General features: G+C 34.1%; 1 protein-coding gene across 3 annotated transcripts in view; it reads right to left on the bottom strand.

Moving 5' to 3' along the window:
- YTHDC2 (YTH domain containing 2) overlaps positions 1–24325 on the bottom strand; it is an 88775-nt gene that overhangs the window by 30103 nt on the left and 34347 nt on the right. For 2 of the 3 annotated variants that reach the window (XM_021084629.1, XM_021084627.1), the window contains 14 exons: positions 23141–23340; positions 18248–18414; positions 17250–17352; positions 16291–16447; positions 13741–13848; positions 11801–11949; positions 9927–10062; positions 8774–8900; positions 8505–8570; positions 4418–4596; positions 3810–3906; positions 3646–3736; positions 3479–3559; positions 1463–1545 (listed from right to left, as the gene is read on the bottom strand). In XM_021084629.1, the coding sequence (XP_020940288.1) occupies positions 1463–1545; positions 3479–3559; positions 3646–3736; positions 3810–3906; positions 4418–4596; positions 8505–8570; positions 8774–8900; positions 9927–10062; positions 11801–11949; positions 13741–13848; positions 16291–16447; positions 17250–17352; positions 18248–18414; positions 23141–23340 (1744 nt within the window). The remainder of the gene's footprint in view (positions 1–1462; positions 1546–3478; positions 3560–3645; positions 3737–3809; positions 3907–4417; positions 4597–8504; positions 8571–8773; positions 8901–9926; positions 10063–11800; positions 11950–13740; positions 13849–16290; positions 16448–17249; positions 17353–18247; positions 18415–23140; positions 23341–24325) is intronic. The other variant, XM_021084628.1, reaches the window with a different exon arrangement.

Genomic DNA, 24325 nt, shown 5'->3' with positions numbered 1-24325 from the left:
TCCCTGATAATATACTATTAGCATGGCAGAAATACAGTTCAATGTGCCAAACCATAAGAGTCCAACTGACCTAAGAAAACCCCTCAAGGGTATTCTATGAAGTTAAAAGGACATAAAGAAACATATTCACTGCCTTCAGTATGAGGCATTCTTTTAAAGTCAGTATTTGATGTTTTCTTGCTAGTTAAAATACAAGAAAAATTAGTAAATAATTACTGAAAAATACTTTTTAATCTTGACTTTTTAAAAATGAAAATGTAATGCAAGCATGTACTAAAGTAAATAAACAACAAAAAATTTTAATTAACTCTTATTCCTCCAAGAAACCACAAATGCCCCTTCTTAGAGTCAACAACCATTGTTTTCTAATGTTTCCCTCAGACTGGACAATGTACTTGTGTCTAAATATATATACAGACAGATACATACATATTTTTAACACGAGAAAATACTAGACATCCTCGATTACTTCACTTTTTTCAATTACTATATGTTCAGAAAACTCACTCCACAGAAAACATATAGATCCAAATATTTCCTTTTAATAGTTACTTAGCAGGACACTTTGCATGGCAATAACTGAACCACTTCACTAATGATGGACAATACACTGTTCCCAGACTTTTCACTATTATAAACAATACTGCAAAAAACATTTTTAAACATACATCTTTGTACACATACACAAGAATACTTAGCATAAATTATGAGAAGTAGACTCCACTGTCAAAGGGGAGATCTATTTAAGCAGTTTCAGATCCAACTCTGAAGAAGTCACACCAATTTACACTCCCATCAGAAAACTATGAAACTCTATTTGCCCAGGCCTTTGCCTACTTTGTTGTGTATACTATTAAAAATTTTAATTGATGCCAATCTGATAAGCAATAAATAGTACCTCATTAATTTGCCTTTTTTTAAATACACGTGGTATATGTCAGGTTGATGTAGTGGGCTTTAATTGATTTTACTGAGCTTTTTTGTATAACACAGAAATTCATCCTACATCTTTTATATATATATTTTTAAGTTTCTTATACATTATTTTAATTTTATTTTTTATTAAAGTATGGTTGATTTATAATGTTGTGTTTTTCTTACATCTTCTGAGGGTAGATTATACTTGGCAAAAATTTTGTATTTTTAACATAATCTGGAACTCAACTTTTAAGATAAATGAGTTCTCTTGTGGCATATTAAGGCTCTGGTGCTGTCACTGCAATGGCTTGGATCCCTGCTATGGCATAGGTTTGATCCAAGGCCTGGCAACTTCCGCATACCATGGGCATAGCCAAAAAGTTAGTATTAAAATGGTTTGCTTTATAAAAATAATATAAAAACTAACACTAACATGAAGTTTTAGCATTTTATAAAAAGAAGAAGATACATTAAATATGTAATACCTATGAAAATGTTTCCATTTTACTGGCAATTGAATGAATATCCATTAAATATACATTACCTGCCTTTTCGCTGTATAGCACTTGCTTTGGAAATCCACACCATTTTTAACATTGTAACAAAATTCAGTGCATCAAAGGATTTCTGTAATATTTAAATAAACTTTATGTTAATACATAATAGGTACTTGAGAAATAAGAGAAAAACATTATGCCAAGTTTATTTCAAAGCCCCTTTTGATTAATTAGAACAGAGTACTGATTAAAAAAAAAATTCAGATTTCTGATTAAAAACATTCTAAGGGCAAAGTATGAAAACTAAACTCAGAACAGTTATAAATCCCCTCATTCTGTGCCTCCCTGAGCTAACTGTTTCTCTCTGCTATATTTGAATAATGGCAATCAGTTTTCATAATGTACCAAGATAGAAGAGAACTGATCTATTCTCTTGAGGTCATTTTCTATCAGATTTACACCACCATGGGGGAAAAGAAGTGACAAGGGAAAGACATTTTCTGAAATACCTTCCAGGGATCTGATCTGAAAGAAGAACAATAATCACTAAACTAACCCTATTTCTAAGTAAAGAAATTTTAACCCCTTAGGTTTTAGCCCCTGCAAAACTACTAATATGGTTAGCCTGTTCAGAATGTTACAAAATAGAAAGTAAAAACGAATCATTACTACCTACATAGGTCCTCAAAGAATCTAAAGGAAAACTTACTATAGAATAGTATTTTAAAAGAATTCATACATATATGTCAATCATGCATTGACTTTACAGTTTCCCTTTCATAAAATAACTAGAGAGAGCAAATACAAGTGTGTTCTCCAAATAGTTTAACTACAGGATTTTTTAAAAAGACATTGCTTATACTGTTTTTAATAAAATGTTGTAATTATCAACTTTGTATATAAAATAACTCTGACAATACCATCATAGTTTACTTGATAAATAACACCTAGGGTAATTAATATTTTATTTTATTTATTTTTTTTGCCTTTTTGCCATTTCTTGGGCCGCTCCCGTGGCATTTGGAGATTCCCAGGCTAGGGGTTGAATCGGAGCCGTAGCTGCCAGCCTACAACAGAGCCACAGCAACGCGGCATCCGAGTCGCATCTGTGACCTACACCACAACTCATGGCAACACCAGATCGTTAACCCACTGAGCAAGGGCAGTGATCGAACCCGCAACCTCATGGTTCCTAGTCAGATTCATTAACCACTGCGCCACGACGGGAACTCCGCGGTAATTAATATTTTAAATCAGAAATGGTCATTTATATCCACTAGAACAGACAAAATTTGCTTTCTAAACATGGATAATACTTTTTACCTTAAAAAAATCAATGGCCTCTATCACTTTAAATTCTCCAGTAAAAGGATAACCAAAGCTAAGGGTATTGAGAATTGCTGAGCATTCCAACACTAAAAGGAAACAAATGCTGCCTTTTATTTACATCAGAGGTTGGCAGTTAACATATTTCAGCCTTTGCAGAGGGGCTCTGTTGCAACTACTGAAATCTGACACTGCAATGTGAAAGCAGCCACAGGCAATAGATAAAAGATTGGATATGGCAGTGTTTCAATAAAATTAATTTTTACAAAAGCAGGTGATAGGCTCAATTTGGCTGCTAGCTATTATTTGCTGCACCCTGGTTTTACGTTCGCTTTCTGTCTTCATGGTTTTCTTGAACTAAATATCTTTCAATATAACAACAAACAAGGGGGACATGGTCCAGGCCCATGAGTAGAAGGAAAACATACAAAATACGTAGTCAAATTTGAACACTGTTAGACAAAATTTTCAGTGTAACTAGTCAAATGCTTTATTTTCTTTTTAATATTTAGTGAGAAGCTAATTTTTTTTTTTATGTGTTAAAATAACAAGATAGATCCTACATGCTGAATTGTGTAAGGTGGAATATTCACTTTAGAGAAATTAACATCTAGTATGTTACATTCATCCAGAACCAGAAATTTTCCCATTAAAATGAATTCTGCTTACATTCATTTACTGTTATGGAAATAATAACCTTCTTCATTTAAGTAAAAATACAATTTATCCATACACACCTCTTTCACCTTACCAGAATCAATAACAAAGACAACATCATTGACTGTGATGCTGGTTTCAGCAATATTGGTGGAAAGGATCTGCAACAGGATATTATGTTATAGTTAATATGAAAGCAAAACCAATGACTAATAAAACAAAAAAGAGAAGATTTTATGAAACTTACTATTTTTCGAACACCTGCTGGTGGGTTTTTTAATACCTTCTTTTGATCAGATGTTTGCATATTTGAATGAAGCATAAAGACTTGATATCTGCTGACAAAAGAGTAAATACACTGTGGTACCTATCTGTTTCTTAAAGCAACAAATATACAGCTTTAGCTTTTACCTGTGTGTATTGTCAGCAAACCGCTTGTCATCAAAGAGGATGCGATCCCTCAGACCAACAATTTCATCATATCCAGGTAGGAAAATCAATACTGCACCTTGAAGAAGAATGAATTTTTTAATATTAAATCTCACTGTAAAACCAGAATCAGTCAAAAGAACTAGTTAGATAAAGAACTCTATCATGTGTTTTTGAAACTCTAATACTTAGAGATGACACTTCAGAAATTATTTGTGCATTATCATCAAAGGAATTATATAAAACTTTGTACACATACAAAATGTTAATTTTATTATTATTATTTTTTTTTAGTGCCACACCCATGGCATATGGAGGTTCCCAGGCTAGGGGTCTAATGAGAGCTGCTGCTGCCGGCCTATGCCAAAGCCACAGCAATGCTAGATCCGAGCCACATTTGCAACCTACATCACAGCTCACGGCAACACCGGATCCTTAACCCACTGAGTGAGGCCAGGGATTGAACCCACAACCTCATGGTTCCTAGTCAGATTCATTTCCGCTGTGCTATGACAGGAACTCTCAAAATGTTAATTTTTTAATCAGAGAATATATTTTTGTTCCAGTTTGTTTAGATAATGCTTATTTACCAGCATCACAACTATGGCAGATATTGTAAAGAAGATGCATGATCAAATCCAAGTCTACTTTTTCATCATCAAAACTATGATGATAAGCTTTCAGGAGCTCTCTGTCTTCTGCACTGAGGTCACTTCCATTTGTCTGAACTAGAGAACTTTCATCCAGATTTCCAAATTCCAATGAAGCACTAGAAAACCAAATAAACCAAGTCAAATTTCTTTAAAAAGTAACCCTTTAAGTGTCAATGATTCCATTATGTCCACTTTCGAATTTTCAACATACCCTGAGCAAGCAGAACTTAATGCTCTAGCTATAATGTAATTTCTATTTTGGTTTCAAGTATATTATTCAACATAAAATCCGATAATAAGTGCTTTTAAAAAACATTCAATCTGAAGATATTTCTCTAGAGAAAACCTACAAACAGCCAATAAAAACATGAAAATATGTTCAACATCATTAGCCATCAGAGAAATAAAATTTTAAATCACAATGAGATACCTCTTCATATCCACTAAGACTATGCTCAAAAAGACATAATAATAAGTGTGAGAGAGGATATGGAGAAAATGGAATCCTAAAACATTGCTAGTGGGAATGTAAAACCACTTGGGAACAAAAAGTGGCAGTTCCTCAAAATGTTAAACATGATATTACCATATGCCCCAGCAATGAGACTCCTAGTTATATGGATAAGAGAAATGAAAATATACATCCACATAAAAATCTGTACACATGTAGATCCTGTCGTGGCTCAGTGGTTAATGAATCTGACTAGGAACCATGAGGTTACGGGTTTGGTCCCTGGCCTTGCTCAGTGGGTTGAGGATCCAGCGTTGCCGTGAGCTGTGGTGTAGGCCAGCGGCTACAGCTCCGATTGGACCCCTAGCCTGGGAACCTCCATATGCTAAGGGAGCAGCCCTAGAAAAGGTAAAAAGACAAAAAAAAAAAAAAAAAAAAAAACTATACACAAATGTTTATACCAGTATTATTCATAACAGCCCAAAAGCAGAAATAACTCAAATGTCCATTGATAAAACAACTGAGTAAACTGTGATTTATCCACAGAATGTAATATTATTCAGTCATTTAAAGAAAATGCTACAACATGGATGAACTTCAAAAATATTATGCTAAATGAAAGAAGCCAATCACAGAAAACCATATATCATATGATTCCACATATATGAAATATGTGAAACAAACAAATATATTGAAACAGAAAGTAGATTAGTAGTTGTCTAGGGCTGGGAGAGTTGGGTAAAATGAGAAGTGACTTATAATGAGCAGGGGTTTCTTTCTGGGTGATGAAAATGTTCTCAAAATCGACGGTGGCGATAGGTACATAATTCTATGAACATACCATCAACCACTGGGTTGTACACTTAAGTGGGTGAACCACATGGTATGTGAATTTTATCTCTATAAAACTTAAAAAAACACAAACTTTTGGTGATCATTTATATTTTCTTGATAGGCTGTTTCTAATTTCCTTTTTTTTTTTTTTTTAGCCGCACCTGCGGCTTGCAGAAGACCAGGGATTGAGCCAACACTGGATCCTTAACCTGCTGCACCACCAGGAAACTCCAAAATGTGTTCCATTTCTATTTAGCACTTAATGAAAAAGAGTTTCAGTGTGAGAGTTTGCACAAATCCGACTAGTATCCATGAGGATGAGGGTTCAATTCCTAGCCTTGCTCAGTGGGTTAGAGATCTGGCATTGCCTTGAGCTGCAGTGTAGGTCGCAGACGCAGCTCGATCTGGCATTGCAGTGGCTGTGGCATAGGATGGCAGCTAGAGCTCTGATTGGACCCCTAGCCTGGGAACTTCCATATGCCAAGGGTGCGATCCTCAGAAGACAAATTAAAAAAAAAAAAAAAAAGAATGACTAGAACATTTAAAGTGTTAGCACCAAAATGTTTGAGAGTTTTGGGTGCTGCTACTGAAATGACAACAAAACCCACAATCCGGAGTTACCATTTGGATCTGCCAAGACTTTGAGACTCTGTATTACCATTTAATGAAATTAAAATGACAAAACTAATTTCATACCTCAAACGTTTACTTCATCTAATATCTGAGATTACATCTATAGACTTAAATACAAAAACCCAAGTCGAATAAAATATCGTGTATGTTCTTGAATAACAGAAGTTACTATTTTTTGACACTCTTACAGGTTGAAAATAGATCAAACCTATTAATATATTATGAAATACTTTTTTAATTTTTTTTTTTTTAAGGGCTACAACCTGTGGCATATAGAAGTTCCCGGCTAGGGGTCAAATGGGAGCTGCAGCTGCCAGCCTACACCATAGCCACGGCAATGGTGGACCTTAACCCACTGAGTGAGGTCAGGGATGGAACCCGCATTCTCACGGATAATAGTCAGGGTTAGTAACCTGCTGAGCCACAGTGAGAACTCCCTAAAATACATTTTTAGTAATATATTTTCTGTTAAATATCTTTTTTCTTTTCTTTAAATATCTAATCTAAAATCTATATAATCTATCTAAATACCTAATCTAAATTTATCTAAAATCTTTATCTATAAGAAGAATTAGCTTCATAGAATTTTGACATATTGCCCTTCTGATTCTTTATTCCTTAATCAAAGTAATGAGTGTACAGATTGTTAATAAACAAATGGTTTTATAAAAGTTATAATAAAACCTTTCTCCACTTCTAGTCACAGTGCCTAGGACCTTTTTCAATTCTTTTAGCCATTCTTTGGTATTTACTGCCTTATTTCTAAGCAACATGAACCTTCTGCTATTTACTGATTTAATAATTCAGTAATTATCTGTGAGTCTCCAATTAATGAAAAATGAAGTCACCACTTACACCCTCATAAGCTTTCCACCCATACAAACCCAACAATTTTCATTAAATCTGTGTTCAGCCTTTACTTTGCTATACCTACATAAATATTATGTACCCCTGTACTAAATGGGGTAACTATGGCTATACATCCTTTCTTCTGTAACTTTTTGATTTTTCCTTGAGTAATTATTAATTCTTACTTGCTTAGTTTTTTGTGTACTTAGAACTAATTCTTCCTAAAGTCTCCAATAGATTGCTTAGTTTTCTGAGTACTTGGAACTAATTCTAATTCTTCCCAAAGTTTCCAAAAGATTCATAAAATGTTTAAAATATGGTCAAAACCATCAGGTCCCTGAGGGACCTTCCTCCTGGAGCTCTCTATCTTCTGTTTCTGAAACTAGGCCTACTGGGCAGCTACCACAGTGACAGCCCTTTGTAACAGCATACTAAGCTTTTCTTTCACATATCTCCTATGCTGGATCTACTGTTTTATGTCTTAATTTCTGCAAAGCACATTGTCTAATAGCTTCCACATAAAGAATACAAAGGAAATAAATTTTCCTATCCTTTTTTGAAAATTTTCTATCTCTTGTCTTGTTGTTCCTACTTTGTGAATGATTTTTTTTTTCAACTTTATCTTGTAATCCTCTAAACTCTTTTTCTACTTTTAATTTTTGGGAGCTCTTTATTATTCATTCATTCATCACTGAACATCTAGCATATCCAGGCACTATCCTTGAACAAAGGAGACAAGGACCTTACTAAACTCTAGTGGAGAGAAGACACAAACAATAAACCAATACAGATAGTAAGTTAAGTAAATTACATTGTTTATCAGAGGATGGTAGGTCTGATGGATAAAAGAAAAAGTAGAACAGGTTAAAGAGGATCAACAGTGCAGGGAGGTGGGACTGCAATAATAGACATGTAAATTTCTATTAGTTTATAATTTTATATTCCTTACAATTTTAGTGCTATTTTGGAAAAAAGCAGAGAGACAAATACCAAGTTTAACTGGAAATCCCCCTTCTGCTTTTTAAGATAAAATTAAAAATAAGATAAATATTATAATATAGTGGATCTTATTAGAAACTTATGAAATAATTGAACAGAAAAAGTACTTTGTACTTTATAGTACAAAAAAAAGAACTTCAAAAAACAATCTCTGGATAAGAGACCCTAAACAGACTTTATTTGTCACATTCTATGATTTACATGACTAAACTTTTTTAAAAGAAGTTACAACCAATTAAAAATAGTATAAAGTTTTACCTGTAAGACTCTAGAAGATCCACAATTTCAGTCTGCCCAAAGTGTTTAGCCCAATCTAAAGCCATCCTGCCAAAATTAAAAGATATTAAATTAAGAAAGATAAATAATACTCTCAAAATTATATAAATACTCAAAATTATTCATTCACCCATTAGAGATGTATGAGCAATTATTGCACAATAGTTTTTAATATAAAGAGAAATACAAGAAAAAAAGATATGTGTAGCTATACAAAGATGTAAAAAAGAATTGATGCAGTTTAAAATTACCAGCCATTTGATGCTTTACTATGGACATTGGCTCCCATACTAATTAACTGTTCTACTTGACTTGAAAAACCTCTTCCTGCAGCTACCATCAGAGCTGTTGCGCTGGTTTCACTATGTCTGTAATCAACTAAGAAAAGAAAAGATACATAACGTTAAATTTCCAAATGATTTAATCACTTCAGTTTTTTTTGCATGTTAAGAGTTAATCTGGAAAGTGCACCTTTACCTAAGTACATGATAACAGCATTATATAACCGTTAACTCAGATGATCCCAGAAGACCCGATGCTGATGTGGTCTGAGTATAAATAGGATGAATTAGATAGTATCACTTATAAGGCAGGTGAAGGAAAGACAGTTGTTAAACTGTCTTAAGCTCACCAAGATAATTAAAACAGAAAAGGAAAACGACTAACTTATGGAATCCTTAATTAATCTTCCTAAATCGAGAAACTGCCTTGACTAAATGACAAGATATAATTAGAGAAGAATTAAAAAGTTAATTTTCATCAGTACTGGTAATGAAAGCTTAAAAGGGCAAATGCAAAGTTTAAGATGATTTTTTGATATTCTTTTGTTTACTTTTATTCCCCTATGGAATAAAAGGTTCTAACTGTCTAAGATGCTGAATGGGAATAACACTGGCAGAAAGTTTCTTCCCATAAACTCCTCCATGAGAAAAAATTAAACTTTTACTAAGTTTATTTATTCTAAAATGTTAATAAGAAGGTCCTGATTTGTACCATTGAAATTAGTACTCCAAAAGAATAAATGACTGGTTCTGAACAAAAATATGAATTTTGAACTTTTTGAGTTAAATTATAATTCCATCGTAATAAATAGAGTAATTTTAAAAAATTAACTAAATTGGAGTTCCCATCATTGCACAGTGGTAACGAGCCCAACTAGTATCCATGAGGATTCGGGTTCAATCCCTGGCCTCGCTCAGTGGATTAAGGATCCAGTGCTCTCATAAGCTGTGCAGCTTGGATCTGGCTTTGTGTGGCTGTGGCACAGACTGGCAGCTGCAGCTCCAATTCGACCCCTAGCCTGGGAACTTCCATATGCCATGGGTACCGCCCTAAAAATAAATAAATAAATAAATACATAAATAAATAAATACATAAATAAATAAATACATAAATGGTACTTACCACTAACATTTTCAGTTAAAATAAGGTGAAAGACCTGAGCAAAGGCATCAACATCTTTATGCAGCCATATGTCAGAAAGACAAGCATCCATTTCCTTTATTAACCATGGTTCAAGGCAATTCACATCTTTTTCTGTCTTTAAAAAGAAATAAAAATTATAAATTACCCCACAGCTAACCTCTGCTTGCAAAGAACGTGAGATAGCCGTAACAGCCAAAAACCACTAACAATATGGTATTATAGTAAAGGCTTTGACGCAAAAGTTTCTCACCTCATCAAAAACATTATCACTCACAATACTCTATCTTGTTCTTACATTTATCTTTTATCTGAAAATGAGCTTGTCAACAAAGGAGTATAATCCAGTCACAATATTAACTATGCTGCTGACAGAACGTTGCTAAATGTACCTGTATATCAGTGGTCTTCTCTCCCAACTGCACAATAGAGGAACATCACCTGAAGCTTTTCAACACTGATGCACAGTCCCAGCCCAGACCAAGCATATCAGAATCTCTGTGATGGGGGCCAGATTCCTTAAGAATTTAAAAGTTCCTCAGGAATGCTAATGTGCAGCCAGGCTTAAGAATCACTTATTTACATGGTCGAAATGCTACTCATTGAATCAATGAGATGTTCATATGCTAAATAACAATTTTTAAACATTGTTCATTTGGGTACATCAGAACTTTATAAACATTGGAAGAAAACTGCAAGTATAACTGTAATATGTAGCTTCTCATGCTCAAAATAGTTTCTTTCTCTAAAAAGTTTAGTGTCGCAAGGATCATACTAATTACCAATGCCTTTTTAAGAATTCTAAACCAGAATCAAAAACCTGAAGGGACCTAGGAAATCTGCTAGTTCCAGTTTTCAAGCAGATTTCATGAAACTCAAGGTAGCAAAAGCCCCAGTGAGGGATGGGAGTGGGAAAAGAAGGATGAGCAGGCAGGGCTTCTAAAAAATATTTCATTTGGAAAAGATTTTGTGCCAAAATAAAAGGAAGAAAAGGAGTTCCCACTGTGGCATAGTGGATTAAGAATCTGACTGCAACATCTCAGGTCACTGCAGAGGCACAGACTGGATTGGATCCCTGGCCTGGAGTAGTGGATTAAAAGATCAGGCGTTGCACACTGCAGTGTATGTCACAGTTGCAGCTCACATTCAGTCCCTGGCCCAGGAACATCTATATGCAGCAGGTGCAATTATAAAATTTAAAAAAAATGTTTTCAATTAGAAAGAAGGAAGAAAAGTAGAGAAGAAGGTCTATGGTTACAAAGTCACATAGCTGTATGGTAGTGGAAACATCAGTATTGATTAGCTGCTCTAATTCCAAGTCTCTTCCGAACTTTTTCATAGCTCATCTTAGGTTCTTAAACTTTTGAAATGATAAAACATCAAGCAATAATGAGGTATACTATATAATATCTATACCTATTTTCTTCAAAAAAATGTACTGAAAATATGGAAATAATTTAAACTCAATGAAACAAAGATGTTATATTATTCTTTTAAAAGTGTAGAAAGTTGTTCTGAAAAATGTCTTATAGTCTAAGATTAAACTAAGATAATTCATATTATTATTACTATAATGGCCATGCCTGCGGCATATAGAAGTTCCCAGGCCAGGGATTGAATGAGAGCCACAGGTGCGGCAATACCAATCCTTCAACTCACTGAACTGGACCAGGGATTGAACCCAAACCTCTGCAACAACCCAAGTCACTGCAGTCAGATTCTTAACCCATGTACCATAGCAGGAACTCTAAGAATTATACTGTAATAATGCAATACAATATTACAATATCATAAGACATTCTTTAAATTACAAAATTTTCACTCAAAATAGCAGTGTGAAACCGCTGAGGTCTTACCAACTGACTGAAGACAGCATCACCCCCATCATCCAATAAATCATACTCTTCAGTCACATTTGGAACAGCTCTTTGTCTCTGAGATTCAGGTTTGAAAGTATTCTCTTGCGCTGAGTACCATTCTGTAAGCGTGCTTTGTTGTTTTTCTTCTAAATTAATTACCAAAGGAAGAACAAGTAGATAAATTCTTTGCTTTTTGAAATAAATTTGTTTAAAAAATTAAGTGAATCTGAAAATGCTTAAAAGTTGGCCTTATTCTGAAGTTACTTTTTAAAAAATATTAATTAGGAACATTCAACAAAATGAGTTATGCTGAACCAAAGGGAGATAAGAAACTGCTTTAAGAAAGCTTATTTATTCATCAACTATTAAGAAGTTTACTTCTAAAATGAGTATATAATTTAATGAACAGTATTTTTGCCATGTAACAAATATTGTTTAAAATTAATCACTAATAGTCACATAGCACCTTGTAGAAAATAATTTATTGAACTTCTATCATCCTGCTAGTTACCTGAGATACAAGTTTATACAATTTTCATCTTCAAAAGTTTCAAGCACCAGGAGTTTTATAATTTACATATTAATGATTCAGGACTGCACTATGAAACAAGCAATGTTATTTATTTGTTCAAGTGAAGAATCTAAAGAAGTTTATACTGACTAAACAATGGAATCAAAGCTTGAGGCCAAGTTTTCTTCTTTTTTTTTTTTTTTTTGGCTTTTTGCCATTTCTTGGGCCACTCCCGTGGCATATGGAGGTTCCCCGGCTAGGGGTCGAATCGGAACTATAGCCACCGGCCTACGCCAGAGCCACAGCAACGCGGATCCGAGCTGTGTCTGCAACCTACACCACAGCTCACGGCAACACTGGATCCTTAAGCCACTGAGCAAGGTCAGATATCGAACTTGCAACGTCATGGTTCCTAGTCGGATTCGTTAACCACTGCGCAACGACGGGAACTCCGAGGCCAAGTTTTCTATCACAAGCAATGTAGTTAAAAGTAAAAGGGAGAGTCTGCGGTGGCCTAGTGATGAAGGATTCAGTGTCGTGTGGTGTGGGTTCTATTCCTGGCCAAGGAACTTTTACATACCATCGGCACAGCCAAAAAAAAAAAAGTAAGCAAAAGGAAACTAACCTTAATTCAAAAGCTGAGATATAGTATAAGTCATGATAAAAGATGTATTCATAGGCAAATAATGCTAAATTCAAAGTACTGATACAATTGATATCAATATCAAGATTTGAAAGCCTCAAAAATTACACCAGGAGTTCCCATCATGGCTCAGCGGTTAACAAATCCGGCTAGGAACCATGAGGTTTCAGGTTTGATCCCTGGCCTTGCTCAGTAGGTTAAGGATCCGGTGTTGTGGTGAGCTGTGGTATAGGCTGCAGATGAGGCTCAGATCCAGAGTTGCTGTGGCTCTGGCATAGGCCGGCAGTTATAGCTCAGATTAGACCCCTAGCCTGGGAGCCTCCATAGGCCACAAGTGTGGCCCTAGATAAAAAAGACAAAAAAAAAAAAAAAAAAAAAAAAAAAAATTGCATCAAAGTTGAGCCTGTTATTGCTCACATGCTACTTTTTTCATTCCCTCCCACCCACACCCCACTCCCATGCTATAAAATGGGCTGGGGACAGCTAGCACATCATCATCCCCTGCTTCCTTACAATAGCAGCTGAATCTCTGGATACGAGAACACTTGGCATCCTCAACTCTGGCATCTACTTTGAATTCATCTCAATAGATTATAACTTCTAGAGGTAAACCAGAACATAAAAGGTACATTTGGGATAGCTTCCCAACACAATATTATACAATTATTCACAGAGAAAAATACTTTCAAGTGTCCTTGTAACTGCATAGTTTATGAATGGAGTACTCCCAAAAGTCAGTATCAACAGTAATTTTCTTTTATATTTTTTTGATGAAAAGCTTACCTCGCTGCTTTTCCTTTTTGTACTTCAACATTTCTTTGTTTGTGTATCCAGTAGTTCTTAAAATATCTTCCAGAAACATTTCTTTTACTTCAAATGGTCTTCCCTGTACTAAATAAAAGTAATTTTTTTAAATAGCCAATTTGCATCTTAGAGATAGTTCACATAAAAACATGAGATTCCCAAGTTAATAAACTTGAGTATTAATCCAAAAGCAATTTCATAGGCGAAGTGACCCTCATATTGTCCTTTGCATCTACATTTTGATCTATATTTTGGACAACTGTTCATTTGCTTGTTTTTTCTAGCATTTACTATCTCCTTGTGTGTTTGGCATCACACTAGGCAATAGGAATATAAATGGTGAGCAGAAACAAAGCTACCTCCTGCTTTCATGAAGCTTGCAATCTAACAGGGCAGTTAAACATTAATCTAATAATCCTGAATATAAATGTAAAAATAAAGTTGTGAAAAGCCCTATGAGAGAGAAATACAAGATACCATGACAGTATATAATAGGGGAATTTGAATGAGTCAAGAAAAGCATTCCTACTGAGAAAAATGAGAACCAAGAGGAGATAAAGAAAATAACTAAACTACACAGAAAGGAAAGAGTGTACTATGAAGGAAGAAACAGTACCTATGGTGAGAAGGAATATCAAGTTATAAAGGAACAAAAAGGGCCAAGCTAATCAGAACACAAACGGGTGAGGGAGAGAAGCTATATGGAAACAGGATTGCAGATCAAGATGAGGTAGAAGAAATAAGTCCTATTAAGGGTTTAGGTCTTTACTGTGAGGTAAAGGTTATTCAAAGTTTTAAGTTCAGGAGAGTATTCAACATCATCAAAATTCCACTTCAGAAAGAACACTCTAGTTGCAACAGGGGGAATGGATTTAAAAGAGAGTGAGAGGGAGGCGAAGGGGTAGGGGAAGAGGGAGGGGAGGGGGGAGGGAAAAGGAATGAACAATTTAAAAAAATGGATCAATGAGTAATCTTCAAAAATACCAATATTTAAGCACCAAGCAAAAGAGAATTCCACAGAGGAGACCAAGAAAATACAGGCTATACTTAGGAATCAATGCTGTCAAATAAATGATGGGATATGAGCATTTCACAAAAAAAAAAAGAACTATGGGAAATATTACAGAGACTTTAAGTAAAATCTGAACAGTAGGCTTGGCAATTAAACCAGTGTCAAAAAAATCTGGTGAGAATGCACAAATGAATAGCTTCATAATGTGCCAAAATGTGTGAATAATTTCCACCTTCTCAAAAAGTAAGGTAGCAAAACCATTTTACTGTTAAAATTAAAAACAGATATACACTTCCATTCAATAACTTCACTTTTAGGAATCTATCCTTAGAATTAAGAGCACCACCAATATATAAGGCTATACGTACAAGGATGTTCAGAGAACTAATTTGAATGTCCAAAAAGAAAAAAAAAATGGTTAAATAAATCATGATACATTCATATTAGGAAATATAAAAGCAGCTGTTTAATATAATGAACTACATCTAGAGCTACTAATCAAATGGACTTTTTATGATACTGTCATAAGAATAAAGAAAAGTGCAGGAGTTCCCGTCGTGGCGCAGTGATTGACGAATCCAACTAGGAACCATGAGGTTGCGGGTTCGGTCCCTGCCCTTGCTCAGTGGGTTAACGATCCGGCGTTGCCGTGAGCTGTGGTGTAGGTTGCAGATGAGGCTCGGATCCTGCGTTGCTGTGGCTCTGGCGTAGGCCGGTGGCTACAGCTCCGATTCGACCCCTAGCCTGGGAACCTCCATATGCCGTGGGAGCGGCCCAAGAAATAGCAAAAAAAAAAAGACAAAAAAAAAAGAAAAGTGCAAAACAATGTATATGGCATGTGCCCATTTGTAAAACCATTTTCTGTAAACCCAATACATACGTATATATTAACATATGTTGTAAGAGCACAAACAAGGTGAGACAAGTGCAATATGCACTAGGCTTTAACATCAAGTAATTCATGGAAGCAAAGACATGAAATGAAAAGAAGAGGTGATTGTGAACTTTTTCCCTATGTGTTGTACCGTTTCATTAAGGTGAACACTTACAACTTTTTTATTTTTGAAAGGAAATTAATTTTTTTAAAGATCGGTGTAAAAAAAAAGATTGGTGGTAAAACCAGATTTCATTAAAGGATAAGGGCAAAAGTTAAGTGGCAATATATTCAGAAATACATGGGAAGTAAACATAGGAGTATAGACTACACTTTCAAAGAGTCTAGCAATAAAGGCAAAGGTACAAGAAAGAATTTAAAGGAGAATAAAGGGTCAAAATAAAGCACATTTCTTCTAAGACTAAAGAACTGGCCCCGCTACACAATACCAAAGAGTTGCAAATGAAAAGAAGAGCATGAAAATATATAGCGATGACTGATTAAGCATATCTCAGAGTAAACAGAAATAATAGATGCCCTCTATAGATCAGAACATTTCCCAATTTCTATGACAATAAATACAATCATGTCAAAATATTATTTCATAAAAATCCTAAAAAGAAGATCTGATAATTTAACTTACTATATATCACTGGACAACTCCCAAAGTATCTTATAAAAAGATTTACATCCAAGGCTGCACTAGAAAGAATTAGTTTCAAAGTTGGGTGCTTTTGCAACAAATCTCTTAACTTTGTAAGTAAAAAATCACTAAATCGATCCCTTTCATGTACTTCATCCTGCAGTAAACAAACACAAAAAAACCATGGAACAGTTAAAACATAAGGATAACTTTAAAATTATGGAGCTGCTAGGTTTTACACTAAGCCACATTAAATGTGGACAAGGCCAATTAGTGAAAATTTTGTATTATGGACAATTCAGAAATAATCAGACATTAACAATCTACTGTAGCTAACAAAACACTGCCCTTTCTTCCACAGAATATAAAACCACAAAAACAACAAATCCTGAATTAGTAGAGTCTAATTTAATGCATGTTTAATATACATAAAATCAATTTAAATTTGCTTCTTTTAGCATCAGAACTAGGTGCATCCTTCAGTTTGAATGCACAGAACTAGTAAATTTCTAAAAGCTCCTGATCACGAGCTTATAAAACAACTGAATTTTTCCAATATAAATTGGATGAAAGTTTAGGATTCTTTAATAGGGTCATAATTCAACTAGTTATTTCATCAGCATCTAGTTACTTTAGCAGCTTACCCATAAAGTTAAATGACTATAAAATATGCTCCTAAGATTTGGAAGAATTAAATAACTAAGCATAAAGAAAAAAAAGAAATTTTACCATTCTGGAAAACTCTTAAAGTGGTACAATATATCATTTTCATATTTAAAAAGCACTTTTTCAAACACTACGTTATTTTATTTTCACTTATAAAACATGATGGTAAAAAGAAAATCTTTAATATAAAATATCTTTCCTAATAATTATGGACAATAAAAAGTAACTTGATCACAATAGCCATTTTTTAAAAATTGGTTCTTGTGTATATATTTAAATTTAAATATTCTTACCACAATAACATGTGTCACAGTTGACAAAGTACTATCTCCTGCCATCAGAGTACGAAGCAATACACCGTTAGTACAAAATGTCAGAAGTGTCTTTGGAGAAACCCTTTTTAAAAAAAAAAATCAAAATAAAACGCACAATTACAAATCTTTTATGTATTAAAACATGATCACATTAAGTGCTAGTCTCCTTTGTACTTTAATAAATGTTACTAATATAACAGTGTATTGGTACATATACTTTATTAGCAAAGTTGTATGAAATATGTATTTTGTGCCTGATAATTTCACAAGTTTATTATTACTAATAGCCTTTTATTAATAGATTATTTTGTTAAAGAATCTAAAGTTCCCAGGCTAGGGATCAAACTTATGTCACATTAGTGACCCCAGCCACAGCAGTGGCAAAACTGGATCCTTAACCACTAGGTCACCAGGGAACTCCCTAAATAAAGAGATTCTTTTAAAAACATTTTAAATACTTTTTGCTTAGGGAAAAAAGTATATCATAAATGAGATCAGCTTTCTGAATCACTATATCCAAATTATTGTAAGCAAAGAAATGATACTACTTGTCAGGAAGGTACTACTAGTATTACTAATAATAACAATCAATTTGGTTACTACCATTTACTGAGTGCTCACTATAAACCTGACATCAAATTTGTGCTCTAGATGCTTTCACTAGCTTTATTTTATAGATGAGGAACACAAGACTCAAGTGAAATAACTTGCACTTTATCACGAAACTATGAAACAATTTCTATCCATGGTCCAAACCTATTTATTTAAAACCCTTTTTTGGGTTTTGAATAAATAGGTTTCAAACTATTTATTCAAAACCTAACTAAGTTAGGACATGATCTCAATGTGCTGTCATAAACTTTTGGAGCAAATATGATCATCTAACATTTCAACTAACACATTCTCTATATTTAGTGAAATACAAATACCTTGTTTTTTCAGAAAATTATAAAAGGCTACAGGAGAAATGTCTTTACCTGCTTTCTAAACGGATCTGATATCCAATTGTTTGACCAATCCTTTCTCTTCTCTCTGCAGCAACTCTTTCAGCCACAGCGATAGCTGCTAATCGTCTTGGTTGAGTGCAAAATATACGGCAGGGGATACCATTTTTGAAACAATCATCTAAAAGGAACTGAGGAATCTGAAACGAATTTTAAATTACTATTAAGATGACATGATTTGTATATACAGAAAATCTAAGTCAATCAAATGAAAAATCATTAGAATTAAAAACATTCTGTAAGATGCCTAAATGCACAATAATCAGAAAACCAAAAGCTTTCACGTAATAGCTGCTAATAACAAGCTTTAAAAAGTAACTTTAAAAGATTTTGTTCATAACAGAAACTAAAACTGAAAAACAAAATTATAAGAAATGGTTAAGGTTTACATGAAGACTATAAAACACTACTGAAAAACGTGAAACAAACTCACAGACACTGAAAACAAACTTATGGTTACTAAAGGAGAAAAGGGAGAAAGAGGGATAAATTAGGAGTATGGAACTAACAGATACACACTCCTATATATAAAACAGGTAAGCAACAAGGATTTACTGCATAACATAGGGAACAATATTTGATATCTTGTAATAATATTTTGCATGCTATAATGAAAAACAACCTCTATATATGTGTGTGTGTATGTAGATACACATATACATCTGAATCAATTTACTGAGCACCTAAAACTAACACAAAACTGTAAGTCAACTATATTTCAATTAAGAAAGACAGAAGTGGAGTTCCCGTTGTGGCGCAGTGGTTAACGAATCCAACTAGGAACCATGAGGTTGCGGGTTCAGTCCCTGGTCTTGCTCAGTGGGTTAAGGATCCGGCGTTGCCGTGAGCTGCAGTGTAGGTTATAGACGTGGCTCGGATCCCACATTGCTGTGGCTCTGGCATAGGCTGGTGGTTCCAGCTCTGATTAGACTCCTAGCCTGGGAATCTTCACATGCTGCAGAAGCGGCCCTAGAAAAGACAAAAAAAAAAAAAAGACAGACAGAAGTATCTTAAATAGGGGGAAAAATTATTAAATAAAAAAATTACACTATAACACTAGATATTAACATGAGGAAAAAAGTTAGATTTCTACCTGATACTATATAATAAACTCTAGATAGATTTTTAAAACTATAAATATAAAAGTATTACAACAAAATATTTATAGGGAAATATTTTTTAATCTTGGTATAGAAAATGCTTTTCTTAGCATGGCATGAAGCCATAAAAAAAGACTGACAGATTTGACTAAATAAAAATGTAAAACTACTGACAAGATATGAAGAGCAAAGCTAAAAAGCAACCAAAAGATTGGGAAAAATTGTTTTTAAAATATCTAACAGACAAGAGACATGTATTCATAAAATAACGCGCTATTAAAAATAAATACAAAAATGATTAAAACAAATAAAACTGATATAAATGAGAAACTCAAAGAATATAAACAAATAGAAAGTAAGTAAATGAAAAGATACTCAACTAGGAATCAGGGAAATACAAACTAAAACATTACTTTTTGCTTCTCAGATTGATAAAGGTTAAAAAACCATTGTTGCCCAAGTTTTAGAGAAATGGGAACTTTCAATACTTTCCATACTATTTTAATATAACTCTTTAAATAACAGATAATAATTAGTCAATCCAGCTAATAAAATTTCAAATGTATATTTCTGATCTACCATTGCCACTTCCAGGAATTTATCCTATTAAAAAAACTCCCACAAATTAAAAAAGAAATACTAGGATGCAGTATAATAAAGTAAGTACAATATAAGAATAAAATGCTTGCTGTGCCACTTCCTAGTTATATGAATCTGGGTAGATTAACATCTGTAAGTTTAACCTCTAAGAGATAATAAAAGCCAACATGTCTTGGGTTATTAAGAGGTTTAAACCACATAACTCATAAAACCTCAGCACAAAGTACACCATCATTTATTTTTATCATTGTCATTACAAAAATGCTCAAGAATGCTATTCAATTGTTTAAAAAGAAGTACATCTCTAAGTACTAATATGGAAAATATCCAGTATCTATTAAGGCAAAAAATATCAAGATATAAAGTGTATATATATTATCCCACATTTGTTTTAAAAGTAATTTATATCAATACTCTAAACATACACACACACTCCCAAAAAATCAGAAACATACTCCAAGTTTATGACAATAACCCAGGGAAAGAGGAGGGTGAACAAGAAAATTAGAAAATCTTTCACTTGCTATGTAATACTGTCTATGATGTGTGAATTTCACATTAGAAAGATGAATACTGAACATGAATATTCAAAAGGCAAATAACTTCCCAATTCTACCAAAGGAAAGATAAAAATGGCTAATGACTTCAAATTATATCGTATTTATATTTCTTTTTTTTTTTTTTTTGTCTTTTGTCTTTTTAGGGCCGCATCCATGGCATATGGAGGTTCCCAGGCTAGGGGTCTACTTGGAGCTACAACTGCTGGCCTACGCCACAGCCACAGCAATGCCAGATCCAAGCCACATCTGCAATTCACACCACAGCTCACAGCAACACCGAATGCTTAACCCACTGAGCAAGGCCAGGGATCAAACCCACAACCTCATGGTTCCTAGTGGGATTTGTTTCCACTGCGCCATGACGGGAACTCCCATATTCATATTTCAAGAACAGGAACATTAGTAATTTTACTTAAACTCCTTAAACAAGATACAATTATTTCTCAGGTTTAAAACCCATTTAGATTAATAGTTTCTTTTTGAAAAGCTAAGCAAATTAATATCTAATTAAATTCTCATGATCTCTTCAGACCTAGTAAAATGATATATATAATTACAACAACAGGCATCCATAATCCAAATATACAAATATCATTAGGAAGGACATTCAAATAATTTAAATAAAAACATATTTGCTATATTTTATATCAAAATTTTCACAATTTCTATTCAATGTAATTTAAATGGCTACAATTAGCACCTACTAGTAAAACTTTCTAATACTGCAAGAATTATAACAATCTGAATAATCTGAACAAATTCTCTGGTGTGATTACATGGAATTTCACTTAACCATAAAAGGACTCATACTGAAGAAAAACCTTATACACTGTCTTCCAATAAACATTTCTTCATGTTTATGGAGATCCCATTGTGGCTTAGCAGGTTAAGGACCCAGTGTATTTTCCGTGAGGATGTGGGTTTGGTCCCTGGCCTCGCTCAGTGAGTTAACAATCCAGCATTGCCACAAGCTGCAGCGTAGGTCACAGATATGGCTTGGATCCTGTGTTGCCCTGGCTGTGGCATAGGCTTGCAGCTGCAGCTCCCATTCAACCCCTGACCACAGGTACAGCATATGAAAAAAAAAGTTCATCAATTATTTAGTAGTATAAACTCAAGTTTTAAGTATAATAAAGTATTATACTTCTGTGAAAATAAAATTAGGTCCTACAAGTAAATAACTGGTAAAGTTAAGAGTCAACCTCTCCTACCACCTTGCCTTACTTATTGACTATTTATGAAACCAACTAATATAACAAAAGGAAATCTTAAGCAACTGGCCAAAAGCAAGTCTATTTTGGAGTTTCCGTCGTGGCTCAGAGGTTAACGAATCCGACTAGGAACCATGAGGTTGCGGGTTCAATTCCTGGCCTTGCTCAGTTGGTTAAAGATCCGGTGTTGCCATGAGATGTGGTTACAGGTTGCAGACGCAGCTCGGATCCCACGTTGCTGTGTTCCTGGTGTAGGCCGGTGGCTACAGTTCCGATTATACCCCTAGCCTGGGAACATCCATATGCCACAGGAGCAGCCCTAGAAAAGGCAAAAAGAAAAAAAAAAAAAAATTGTATTTGTTCATAAAAAAAGAAAATGAAAAATTATGCTGACTATTCCATTTGCACTACAATCGAAAGCAAGGTAATTTTACTATTTCAACATGCTAACATGTTAAAGAACATGAAAAAGACAAGGTCTTCTCATTGTGCCATACCTCCAACCTATAACCCTACATGTGAACCTTCATAATAATGAACTACTTTGTCATAATAATGAAGTCAAACATGTCATAGTAAGTCCAATCTATGTTAACTTTGTAATAACATTTTTTGTTGTTATTAATGGTACTTTTAATTTAGCTTACTACATACAAAAACTCTATGCTAAGCACTTTATAGACATTATTTCTAAACTTCACCTTGAACAGAGCAAATGTTAGTTCTATTTGGTAAATGAGGACTCTGGCTCCCAGAGTTACAAGACTAGCCTAAAATTACCCTTCCAATAAATGAGGAAGCTGGAATCTGAATTGAAGGCCAAAGTCCATTTTCCATTAATGATAACAAATCACAATCTTGCCTCTATTTAAATAAAGCCCTGGAGTTCCTGTTGTGGCGCAGTGGTTAATGAATCCGACTAGGAACCATGAGGTCGCGGGTTCGGTCCCTGCCCTTGCTCAGTGGGTTAACGATCCAGCGTTGCCGTGAGCTGTGGTGTAAGTTGCAGACACAGCTCGGATCCCGCGTTGCTGTGGCTCTGGCGTAGGCCGGTGGCTACAGCTCCAATTCGACCCCTAGCCTGGGAACCTCCATATGCCACGGGAGCAGCCCAAGAAATAGCAACAACAACAAAGACAAAAAGACCAAAAATAAATAAATAATAAATTAATTAATTAATTAAAAAGCCCTTATGTACTAATTTTAAAACATTTTAAAACATTATCATTCCGCAAACTCTCAACATGTACTTCTAGTAATAATTTAGTTCTGAAATCACCATTAAAATAACCAAAAGTTCCTCCTTTTTTGTTAAAATACATGTAGTATAAATCTGATATAAAACTATCACGTAAGATAAAATTTTTTCTAATTAACAACAAAGAAGAAACAAACCTGTGTAGTCTTTCCAGACCCAGTTTCTCCTACAATCAAAACTACTTTATTTTCCTTAATGATTTTGACAATTTCTTCTTGTTTCTCAAACACTGGCAGAGACTGCCTGAAAGAATCAAATTCAGATTCTCCTCTTTTCACTGGAATCTGAGGTATGCCATTGTTGAGTCGCCCACTTGTCTTGCTCATTTCCCGGTTTTCTTTGAAAATGAATAAAAGAACAAAAAAAAATTATGATAAACAATGGAAAAAAGTTAAAAACTAAAAATAAGTAACCTCTAATGTTATTTAAGAGTTCCTTCTCTACTCAGTCTACATAAAGTTAGCAAGTAATGCTTCAACTGCTGGACTCCTACGCAATATGAACTCCTACGCAATATTTTTAGAGAACATGCTACAAATTTCACTATCAATTAGAAGTCAAATTTCTCAGAAGTATTTCTGGCACATAATGTTCAAAATGAACAAAAATCAGTAACTCAAAAATCATTAAAAATAAATAAAATTTTGATATCCTAAAATGATTTTCAAGGTTGTTTTATCAATTATGATACAGAAAATTATAATTTTAAAGTAGGAAGCAACGTTGTACACAATATGAAAACATATACGAAAAAGAAAAAAAACCTATGTTTAAAGTGAGCATGTGGAGTTCCTTTCGTGGCTCAGTAGTAAGGATGTAGGTCGCAGACACGGCTTGGATCTTGCATTGCTGTGCTGTGGTATATAGGCCAGCAGTTGCAGCTCTGATTCGACCCCTAGCCTGGTTCCATATGTCGAGGGTGTAGCCCTAGAAAGCAAAAAATAAATAAATAAATAAAGTGAGCATGTAAGATTATGTGATCATATAGAATAATGTGCGTAAATACAGGGTCCTAATGCTTAACAAATCTCCTAACTGTGCATTTTAGACATTATTTATATTTAACTAAGAAGATAGGAATAAAAAAGCATGATATGTTTTACATTCTTCACATAACTCAGAATATTTTGTGGCATGTATTTTTAAAACTCCTTGATATCTAGGACAATTTTACATTCTGCAGACCTACTCCAATAACAGAAATGATACACATTCTGTCACTGCAGGTAGTAAATAATTTTTCTCATTAGAAAAGTTCTTTTTCCAAACAGTAAAATTATAACTTTGGTTTATAACCTAAATATATTATTTATCTACCTTTA

Source organism: Sus scrofa, chromosome 2 (genome assembly GCF_000003025.6).
Source record: "Sus scrofa isolate TJ Tabasco breed Duroc chromosome 2, Sscrofa11.1, whole genome shotgun sequence".
Taxonomy (NCBI): domain Eukaryota; kingdom Metazoa; phylum Chordata; class Mammalia; order Artiodactyla; family Suidae; genus Sus; species Sus scrofa.
The sequence above is the reverse complement of the archived record's forward strand: the minus strand, read 5'-3'. Positions and strand labels throughout refer to the sequence as shown.